The 10,769-nt window shown below is 65.7% G+C and overlaps 1 protein-coding gene and 1 long non-coding RNA gene across 2 annotated transcripts; one reads left to right on the top strand and one right to left on the bottom strand.

Annotated features, from left to right (window-relative positions):
* Nucleotides 1-1,186: 1,186 nt before the first annotated feature.
* LOC120512336 lies at nt 1,187-1,812 on the top strand. Its single transcript, XR_005629993.1, has 2 exons — nt 1,187-1,508; nt 1,682-1,812. It is a non-coding gene; the product is annotated as an uncharacterized LOC120512336 (long non-coding RNA).
* Nucleotides 1,813-3,140: 1,328 nt separating this feature from the next.
* LOC120512335 (protein fosB-like) lies at nt 3,141-6,866 on the bottom strand (the record flags this gene model as incomplete). Its single annotated transcript, XM_039730501.1, has 3 exons — nt 3,141-3,394; nt 3,524-3,680; nt 6,735-6,866. Coding segments are annotated over 3 exons (522 nt in total), but the record flags the coding sequence as incomplete, so codon positions are not given.
* Between the last annotated feature and the right edge of the window lie 3,903 nt (nt 6,867-10,769).

Genomic DNA, 10,769 nt, shown 5'->3' with positions numbered 1-10,769 from the left:
GGGGAGGGGGCAGGAGGGGACGGGAGGGGACAGCGGGGACGGGAGGTGGCACCTGGAGGTGGCACCTGGCAGGGGCGGGCCTGGGGGGGGGACAGGGAGGTGACAAACGTCACCTGGAGGCCACCAAGGGGGACAGGGAGGTGACAGAGTGACCTGGAGGGGTCACCTGGGACCCCCCGATGGGGACAGGGAGGTGACAGAGTGACCTGAAGACCCCTGGGGGGGACAGGGAGGTGACAAAGTCACCTGGAGGCCACCAAGGGGGACAGGGAGGTGACAAACGTCACCTGGAGGCCACCAAGGGGCACAAAGAGGTGACAAGAGCCACCTGGGACCCCCTGATGGGGACAGGGAGGTGACAAGGTGACACCTCAGAGAGTGGGGGGGCCCTCAGATCTGTGGGGAGGGGACACGGGGACAGAAATGACACACGGACCTTCCTGGGGGGGGGACAGGGGACAGGGGACAGGGGACGGGGACACGGCGGTGGCTTCTCCAAAGGGGCGCAGATGGCACCGGGACCCTCCTGGGGACCCTCAGCGAGGGGTTGGGGACACCTCAGGGGTCACAGGTGCCACCAGGGCAGGGCTGGGACATCCCCAGAGGGACAGAGGTCCCCGCGGACACCCGGGAGGGGACAAGGACACCGTGAAAGGGACAAAGGACACCTTGAAGGTGACACTGAACCTTCCTTGGCAAGGGGAAGGGGACAAGGACACCTTCCAGGGCAGGGCTGGGACATCCCCAGAGGGACAGAGGTCCCCGCGGACACCCGGGAGGGGACAAGGACACCGTGAAAGGGACAAAGGACACCTTGAAGGTGACACTGAGCCTTCCCTGGCAAGGGGAAGGGGACAAGGACACCTTCAAAGGGACAGAAATCCTGGGTGATGACACCTCTGAGGTGACAAGGACACCACAAAAGGCTCCTTGGGGACAGGGACACCTTCAAAGGGACAGAAATCCCCTTGGAGGGGACAGGGACACCACGAGAGGGACAAAGGTCCCCGTGGACACCCAGGAGGGGACAAGGACACCATGAGAGGCTCCTTGGGGACGGGGACACCACGAGAGGGACAGAAATCCTGGAGGGACACCTTGAAGGTGACACTGAACCTTCTCTGGCAGTGGGAAGGGGACAAGGACACCACGAGAGGGACAAAAGTCCCCGTGGACACCCGGGAGGGGACAAGGACGCCATGAGAGGTTCCTTGGGGACGGGGACACCTCCAGAGGGACAAAAATCCTGGAGGGACACCTTGAAGGTGACACTGAACCTTCTCTGGCAGTGGGAAGGGGACAAGGACACCACGAGAGGGACAAAAGTCCCCGTGGACACCCGGGAGGGGACAAGGACACTGTGAAAGGGACAAAGGACACCTTGAAGGTGACACTGAGCCTTCTCTGGCAGTGGGAAGGGGACAGGGACATCTCCAGAGGGACAAAGACCCTGGAGGGACACCTTGAAGGTGACACAAACTCCTCGGGTCCCCGTGGACACCTGGGAGGTGACAGGGACATCTCCAGAGGGACAGAGATCCCCTTGGAGGGGACAGGGACACCACGAGAGGGACAAAAGTCCCCTGTGGACACCTGGGAGGTGACAAGGACACCACGAGTGGCCCCTGGGGACAGGGGCACCTTCAAAGGGACAGAAATCCTGGGTGATGACACCTCTGAGGTGACAAGGACACCACGAGTGGCCCCTGGGGACAGGGACGTCCCCTCCAGGTGACAGCACCGGGACCAAACCACCACAGCAACTCGGGACCCTCAGCACGGCCACCTCCTCCAGGCGCCAAAACCCCCCCGGAAAAAAAACCCCAAAAAAACCCCAAAAACCCCAAAAACCCCTCCCGACCTCCCCCACCCCCCCCAAAACTCGTCGCGCCCGCGCCGGGGCCGCGCCCGGGGCGCTCTGCCGGGGGCGGCGGGCGGGGGTCCCGCGAAGCCCCCGCCCAGCGCGGGGGGCGCGGAGTAGCTGGGCCCGGGCAGGTCGTAGGGGTCGAGGGCCGGGGGAGGGGGCTGCGCCATGGCCGCCCCCGGCGCCACCGAGGAGATGAGGGTGGGCTGCACCAGCCACTGCAGGTCCTGGCTGGTGGTGATGGCCGTCACCGTGGGCACGAAGGAGCCGGGCATGTCCCCCAGGGCGCTGCACTCCTGGGGACACGGGGGGACACAAAAGGGACACGGGTTAGAGAGGTGACAGTGATGGTGACACGGCTGGGGACACGAAGGGACACGGGTTAGAGCAATGACACCCCTGGGGACATCCCTGTCACCTCCCCCGGGTCAGGAGTGTGACACCGCCTGTGTCCCCCAGGGCGCTGCACTCCTGGGGACACACAGGGGACATGGGGGGACACCGGTTAGAGAGGTGACAGTAATGGGGACACGGCTGGGGACATCCCTGTCACCTCCCCGCGTCCCCCAGGGCGCTGCACTCCTGGGGACACGGGGGACACGGGGGGACACGGGTTAGAGAGGTGACAGTAATGGGGACACGGCTGGGGACATCCCTGTCACCTCCCCGCGTCCCCCAGGGCGCTGCACTCCTGGGGACACGGGGGACACATGTCAGAGAGGGGACAGCAATGGGGACACGGCTGGGGACACGGGGGGATCTCCTCCCCCCGCGAAGGGAGGGGGTGGGGGGAGACCCCCAAAAAGGGGGGTGGGACCCCCGAAGAGCCGCGGGGATGAGGAGGGTGGGGAAGGGTCCCCAAAGTGGGAGAGGGGCCCCAAAACTGGGCAGGGACCTCCCAAACTGGGAGAGGAGCTCCCAAACTGGGAGATTCCCCCCCCCCAAACTGGGAAAGGAGCCCCCAAACTGGGAGAGGAGCACCCAAACTGGGAAATTCCCCCCCCCCAAACTGGGAAATGCCCCCCCAAACTGGGAGATTCCCCCCCCCAAACTGGGAGCCCCCCAGTTCCTCGCCCCGAGCTCCCTCTGCCGCTCACCGGCGGAACTGCAGCCGGGCGGGGGGCGTGGCTTTAGGAGGGCGTGGCCTCAGTCCCCACCCATTTTCCCCTTGATTGACAGCTGGGTGAGGCGACGTCCCCGCTGTCCCCACGAACGTGTCCCCGCGGGCTTTGTGTCCCCAAAAGCTCCGTGTCCCCAATGTCCCCAATGTCCGCGGGGGGCGGTGGGGACCCCCCGTTCACAACGCGAGGAGCGAGGGAGAGCTCAGGGAGTCCGAGGACTGGTCGCTGCCGCTGCTCCGCTGGTGCGAGGCTCCACACGTGGCTCCCTCTGGGTGGGTGAACACAAACGCGGGGGTCGCGTTAGGGGGTCCGGGCGGGGGGCAGCAGCCGGGGAAGGGGCCCTGGAACGGCGCCGGGGGCAGCAGAGGCGCGGGGCCCGCCCGGCCCGGGCTGCTCACCTCGGCGGGGCCGGCGGGGGGGGCGGCGGGGGGGGGGGGGGCGCCCGAGGGGGCCCGGGGGCCGCAGCCGGGGAAGGGGCCCTGGAACGGCGCCGGGGGCAGCAGAGGCGCGGGGCCCGCCCGGCCCGGGCTGCTCACCTCGGCGGGGGCGGCGGCGGGGGCGGCGATGTCGCCGAAGGGGACCTTGCAGGCGGGGGCGTGCGCCACCAGCACGAACTCCAGGCGCTCCTTCTCCTTGCGCAGCTCGGCGATCTCCGACTCCAGCTCCGCCTTCTCCTCCTCCAGCTGGTCCGTCTCCTGCGGGCACCGCGGCGTCAGCGCGGGCGGCGGCACCCGGGTGGCACCCGAGTGGCACCGAGTGTCCCCCGAGTGTCCCCAAGGTGGTTCTGGCACTGCCGTGTCCCTGAGTGTCCCCCGAGTGGCACCGAGTGTCCCCCGAGTGTCCCCAAGGTGGTTCTGGCACTCCTGTGTCTCTCTGGCTCTCTGTCTGTCCCTGGGTGTCCCCCGAGTGGCACTGAGTGTCCCCCGAGTGGCACCGAGTGGCACCAAGTGTCCCTGAGTGTCCCCTGAGTGGCACTGTCTGTCCCTGAGTGTCCCCCGAGTGTCCCCGGGGTCGCTGTGGCACTCCCATGTGGCTGGGTGTCTGTCCAGTTCCCTGTCTGTCTGTCCTTGGGTGTCCCCGAGTGTCCCCCGAGTGTCCCTGAGTGTCCCCTGAGTGGCACTGACTGTCCCTGAGTGTCCCCCGAGTGGCACTCAGTGTCCCCCGAGTGTCCCTGAGTGTCCCCTGAGTGGCACTGTCTGTCCCTGAGTGTCCCCCGAGTGTCCCCGGGGTCGCTGTGGCACTCCCATGTGGCTGGGTGTCTGTCCAGTTCCCTGTCTGTCTGTCCCTGGGTGTCCCCCGAGTGGCACCGAGTGTCCCCTGAGTGGCACTGTCTGTCCCCAAGGTGGTTGTGGTACTGCCGTGTCCCTGCGTGTCTGTCCCCGGGTGGCACCGAGTGTCCCCAAGGTGGTTCTGGCACTGCCATGTGGCTGGGTGTCCGTCTGGTTCCCTGTCTGTCCGTCCCTGGGTGTCTTTGAGTGTCCCCCGAGTGTCCCCAAGTGTTCCTGGGTGTCCCCCGGGTAGCACTGAGTGTCCCCCGAGTGTCCCTGAGTGTCCCCGGGGTGGTTGTGGCACTCTCTTGTCTGTCTGGCTCTCTGTCTGTCTGTCCCTGAGTGTCCCCAAGGTGGCTCCGAGTGGCACCGAGTGTCCCCCGAGTGTCCCCAAGGTGGCTGTGCACTGCCGTGCCCATCTGCTTCTCTGTCCGTCTGTCCCCGAGTGTCCCCGAGTGTCCCCGGGGTGGTTCTGGCACTGCCGTGTCTGTCTGTCTGTCCCCGAGTGTCCCCGAAGTGGTTCTGGCACTCCCATGTCTGTCTGGCTCCCTGTCTGTCTGTCCCCGAGTGTCCCCGGGGTGCCTGTGGCACTGCCGTGTCCGTCTGGCTCCCTGTCTGTCTGTCCCCGAGTGTCCCCGGGGTGCCTGTGGCACTGCCGTGTCCGTCTGGCTCCCTGTCTGTCTGTCTGTCCCCGAGTGTCCCCGAGTGTCCCCGGGGTGGTTCTGGCACTGCCGTGTCTGTCTGGCTCCCTGTCTGTCTGTCCCCAAGTGTCCCCAAGGTGGCTCCGAGTGGCACCGAGTGTCCCCCGAGTGTTCCCGGGGTGGTTCTGGCACTGCCGTGTCCGTCTGGCTCCCTGTCTGTCTGTCCCCGAGTGTCCCCGGGGTGCCTGTGGCACTGCCGTGTCCGTCTGGCTCCCTGTCTGTCTGTCTGTCCCCGAGTGTCCCCTGGATGTCCCCTGGGTGGCCACGAATGTCCCAGGGTGTCCCCAAGGTGGCTGTGGCACTGCCGTGTCCCTGCGTGTCTGTCTGGCTCCCTGTCTGTTTGTCCCCAGGTGGCACTGAGTGTCCCCCGAGTAGCACTGACTGTCCCTGAGTGCCCCCCGAGTGTCCCCAAGGTGGCTGTGGCACTGCCATGCCCATCTGGCTCTCTGTCCGTCTGTCCCCAAGCGTCACCTGAGTGTCCCCAGGGTCGTTGTGGCACTGCCGTGTTCGTATGGCTCCCTGTCTGTCCGTCCCTGTCTGTCTGTCCCTGGGTGTCCCCAAGCCTGGGGACATCCCGCAGGCTCCTCCAGCGTCCCTGAGTGTCCGTCTGTCCCCTCTCTTGTCCCCTGTCCCCATGGGTGGCACTGTCCTCGCCCTGTCCCCTCTGCTGTCCCCAAGTTTGGGGACATCCCCGAGTGTCCGTCTGTCTGTCCCCAGCTCTCAGGGGTGCCACTGTCCCCTCTGGTGTCCCCAGGGATGTCATTGTCCCTTACAGGGCCTGGGGACACGGGAGAGCAGCAGCGCCACCTTCCTCATCACCATCATCATCCTCCTCAGCAGCCGCGGGGACACCGCTGTCCCCTCCCGATGTCCCCAACTCCTGTCACTTGTCCCCAACTCTGCCACTTGTCCCCAACTGCCAGGACATCGCCACCACGTGGGGACATCGCTGTCCCCTCCCGATGTCCCCAACTCCTGTCACTTGTCCCCAGCCCTGAGGACATTGCCACCATCACTGGTGACACCGCTGTCCCTTCCTGATGTCCCCAACTCCTGTCACTTGTCCCCAACTGCCAGGACATCGCCACCATCACTGGTGACATCGCTGTCCCTTCCTGATGTCCCCAACTCTGAGGACACCACGTAGGGACACTGCTGTCCCCTCCCGATGTCCCCAACTCCTGTCACTTGTCCCCACCTGAGGACACCGCTGTCCCTTCCTGACGACCCCAACTCCGAGGACATTGCCACCATCACTGGGGACATCGCTGTCCCCTCCTGATGTCCCCAACTGCCAGGACACTGCATGGGAACTCCCCTGTCCTCTCCTGATGTCCCCAACTCCGAGGACATCGCCACCACTGTCCCCTCCTAATGTCCCCAACTCCTGTCACTTGTCCTGACCTGAGGACATCGCAGTCACCTCCTGATGTCCCCAACTGCCAGGACACTGCCACCATCACTGGGGACACCGCTGTCCCCAACTCCCAGGACGTTGCCACCGCGTGGGGACACCGCTGTCCCTTCCTGATGTCCCCAGCCCCGAGGACATTGCCACCATCACTGGGGACATCGCGGTCTTTGGGGACAATGCCACCCCCCGGAGAAGATGCTACCCCAGGGGACAATGCCACCCCATGTCCCCAACTCCTGTCACTTGTCCCCACCTGAGGACATTGCCACCATCACTGGGGACAATGCCATCCTTGGGGACAATGCCACCCCCGGGGACAGTGCCACCCCCCGGGACGACGTCCCCGGTGTCCCCGGTGTCACTCACCGCCTGCAGCCGGTCCGTCAGCTCGCGCCGCCGGTTGCGGCACTTGGCCGCCGCCAGCTTGTTCCGCTCCCGCCGCACGCGGCGCTTCTCCTCCTCCTCGGGCGTCAGCTGCGGGGACAGGGGACAGCGGTGTCACCCGCGGCCACCCCCGGCGGCCCCCGGTACCCCCCGAGAGCCCCCGGCAGCCCCCGGCCCCCGAGCCCCGCTGGCCAAAGGCAGCCAGGGGTGTCCCCGAGGTGACACCGCACGGGGTGGCACCAAGGCTCTTTCTGCTCATGGTGTCCCCAAGGTGCCACCAGATTGGATGGCACTGAAAATGTCACCACTCCTGGTGTCACCAAGGTGTCACTGCCTTGGGTGGACCTGAAAATGTCACCAGAGCTGCGGGGACAGGGGACAGCGGTGTCACCCGCGGCCCCCCCCGGCGGCCCCCGGTACCCCCCGAGAGCCCCCGGCAGCCCCCGGCCCCCGAGCCCCGCTGGCCAAAGGCAGCCAGGGGTGTCCCCGAGGTGACACCGCACGGGGTGGCACCGAAAATGTCACCAATGTGTCCCTAAAGTGCCACCGCCTGGGGTGGCCCTGAGGCTCCTCTCTCTCATGGTGTCCCCAAGGTGCCACCGCATGACTGAAAGTGTCACCAATGTGTCCCTAAAGTGCCACCGCCTGGGGTGGCCCTGAGGCTCCTGTCTCTCATGGTGTCCCCAAGGTGCCACTGCCTTGGGTGGCCCACAAAATGTCACCACTCATGGTGTCCCCGCCTGGGGTGGCCCTGAGGCTCCTCTCTCTCATGGTGTCCCCAAGGTGCCACCGCATGACTGAAAGTGTCACCAATGTGTCCCTAAAGTGCCACCGCCTGGGGTGGTCCTCAAAATGTCACCACTCATGGTGCCACCAAGGTGCCACCACCTGGCCCAAGGTGTCACCACAGGGAGTGGCCCTCAAGCTCCTTGATGTCCCCAGCTTCCCTCCGTGTCCCCAAGGTGGCACCGCCTGGGCCGTCCCTCAATCTCCTGCCACTTCCACGCCCCCAAACTCCCCCTGCCACATCCCCAAAGCGACGCCACCCTCTGTCCCCCCTGTCCCTTCTGTCCCCTCTGTCCCCCTCTCTCTGTCTGTCTCTCTGTCCCCTCTGTCCCCTCTGTCCCCCCTCTCTCTGTCTCTCTGTCCCCTCATTCCCTCTGTGTCCCTCTGTCCCCACTCTGTCCCCCCTGTCCCTTCTGTCCCCTTTGTCCCCACTGTCCCCTCTGTCCCCCCTCTCTCTGTCTGTCTCTCTGTCCTCTCTGTCCCTGCTGTCCTTTCTGTCCTCTCTGTCCCCTCTGTCCCTCCTGTGTCCCCTCTGTCCTTCCTGTGTCCCCTGGGTCCCCCTGTCCCCTCTGTCCCCTCTGTCCCTTCTATCCTGTCTGTCCCCTCATCCCCTCTGTGTCCCCCACTGTCCCTCACTTCTGGGCACCACCCTCTGTCCCCCCTGTCCCTTCTGTCCCCTCTGTCCCCCCTCTCTCTGTCTCTCTGTCCCCTCATTCCCTCTGTGTCCCTCTGTCCCCACTCTGTCCCCCCTGTCCCTTCTGTCCCCTTTGTCCCCACTGTCCCCTCTGTCCCCCCTCTCTCTGTCTGTCTCTCTGTCCTCTCTGTCCCTGCTGTCCTTTCTGTCCTCTCTGTCCCCTCTGTCCCTCCTGTGTCCCCTCTGTCCTTCCTGTGTCCCCTGGGTCCCCCTGTCCCCTCTGTCCCCTCTGTCCCTTCTATCCTGTCTGTCCCCTCATCCCCTCTGTGTCCCCCACTGTCCCTCACTGTCCCCATTGTCCCCTGTCCCCTCTGTCTCTCACCGCCTGGGGTGGTCCTCAAAATGTCACCACTCATGGTGCCACCAAGGTGCCACCACCTGGCCCAAGGTGTCACCACAGGGAGTGGCCCTCAAGCTCCTTGATGTCCCCAGCTTCCCTCCGTGTCCCCAAGGTGGCACCGCCTGGGCCGTCCCTCAATCTCCTGCCACTTCCACGCCCCCAAACTCCCCCTGCCACATCCCCAAAGCGACGCCACCCTCTGTCCCCCCTGTCCCTTCTGTCCCCTCTGTCCCCCTCTCTCTGTCTGTCTCTCTGTCCCCTCTGTCCCCTCTGTCCATGCTGTCCCTTCTATCCTCTCTGTCCCTCTGTCCTGCCTGTGTGTCCCCCTGTCCGTCTGTCCCCTCTGTCCCCTCATCCCTGCTGTCCTCTCTGTCCTCATCCCCTCTGTGTTCTCACGTCCCCTCACTGTCCCCAATGTCCCCTGGTGTCCCCAGTGTGACCCTGTGTCCCCACTGTCCCCCTGTCCCCTCTGTGTCCCCTCATTCCTCTGTCCCCTCATCCCTGCTGTCCTTTCTGTCCTCTCTGTCCCCTCTGTCCCTTCTATCCTGTCTGTCCCCTCATCCCCTCTGTGTCCCCCACTGTCCCTCACTGTCCCCATTGTCCCCTGTCCCCTCTGTCTCTCTGTCCCCTCTGTCCCCCACTGTCCCCCCATTATCCCCTCTGTCCTTCCTGTGTCCCCTGTGTCCCCCAGTCAGCAGCCCCACGGCCACCACGTGTCCCTGTGTCCCTCCCATGTCCCTCTGTCCCTCTGTCCCCCCTGTGTCCCTCTGTCCCTCTGTCTCTCTGTCCCCTCATCCCCTCTATGTCCCCCTGTCCCCCCATTGTCCCCCTATCCCCCTCTGCCCTTCTGTCCCTCCTGTGTCCCCTCTGTGCCCTCTATCCTCTCTGTCCCTCCTGTGTCCCCTGCGTCCCCTCATCCCCTCTCTGTCCCCCTGTCCCCTCTGTGTCCCCCTGTCCCCATTGTCCCCATTGTCCCCTCATCCCTGCTGTCCCCTCTGTCCCTGCTGTCCTTTCTATCCCCTCTGTCCCCTCATCCCCTCTGTGTCCCCCCTGTCCCAAATGTCCCCCCCCTGTTCCAAATGTCCCCCGTGTCCCCCCTGACGCCTGTGTCCCCCAGGGCGCTGCACTCCTGGGGACACACAGGGGACATGGGGGGACACGGGTTAGAGAGGGGACATTGATGGGGACATCCCTGTCCCCTCCCCCGGGTCAGGAGTGTGACACCGCCTGTGTCCCCCAGGGCGCTGCACTCCTGGGGACACACAGGGGACATGGGGGGACACCGGTTAGAGAGGTGACAGCAATGGGGACATCCCTGTCACCTCCCCCGGGTCAGGAGTGTGCGGTGTGCCCCAGGGCGCTGCACTCCTGGGGACACACAGGGGACACGGGTTAGAGAGGGGACACTGATGGGGACACGGCTGGGGACACGAGGGGACACGGGTTAGAGAGGGGACATTGATGGGGACACGGGTTAGAGAGGGGACAGCGATGGTGACACCGCTGGGGACACCCCTGGGGACATCCCTGTCCCCTCCCCCGTGTCCCCCAGGGCGCTGCACTCCTGGGGACACGGGGGACACGACGGGACACCGGTTAGAGAGGGGACACCGCTGGGGACACGGCTGGGGACACCCTTGGGGACATCCCTGTCCCCTCCTGGGTCCCTGTCACCCGTCCCTGTCACCCAATAATGGCACTCTCCTGTCCCTGTCACCCAAAGGTGACACCCTGGGTCCTTGTCACCCCCTAATGGCACTCTCCTGTCCCTGTCACCCCCTAGTGACGCTGTCCTGTCCCTGTCACCCAAAGGTGACACCCTGGGTCCCTGTCACCCAAAGGTGACACCCTCGTGTCCCTGTCACCCAAAGGTGACACCCTGGGTCCCTGTCACCCAAAGGTGACACCCTAGGTCCCTGTCACAACGGGTGACACCCTGGGTCCTTGTCACTGCCACCCTTTGGTGACACCGCCACCCTTTGGTGACACCGCCACCCTTTGGGGACCCCCGAGCCCCCAAATCCTTGCGGGGGGGCGTGGCCACGGCTCAGAGGAGGCGTGTCCGCCAGCCACGTGGGCGTGGCCTCCAGCTTGCGTGGGCGTGGCTTCCCGCCGAAAGGGGCGTGTCCAACCCAAGGAGGGGGCGTGGCCTCGCCGGGGGGGGTCTCCCTGGCAACGCCGCGCGCGCGGGGGGGGG

This window comes from Passer montanus, unplaced genomic scaffold (genome assembly GCF_014805655.1).
Source record: "Passer montanus isolate IOZ18808 unplaced genomic scaffold, ASM1480565v1 scaffold721, whole genome shotgun sequence".
NCBI classification, from domain to species: Eukaryota; Metazoa; Chordata; class Aves; order Passeriformes; family Passeridae; genus Passer; species Passer montanus.
This window is presented reverse-complemented; position numbering and strand designations above follow the sequence as displayed.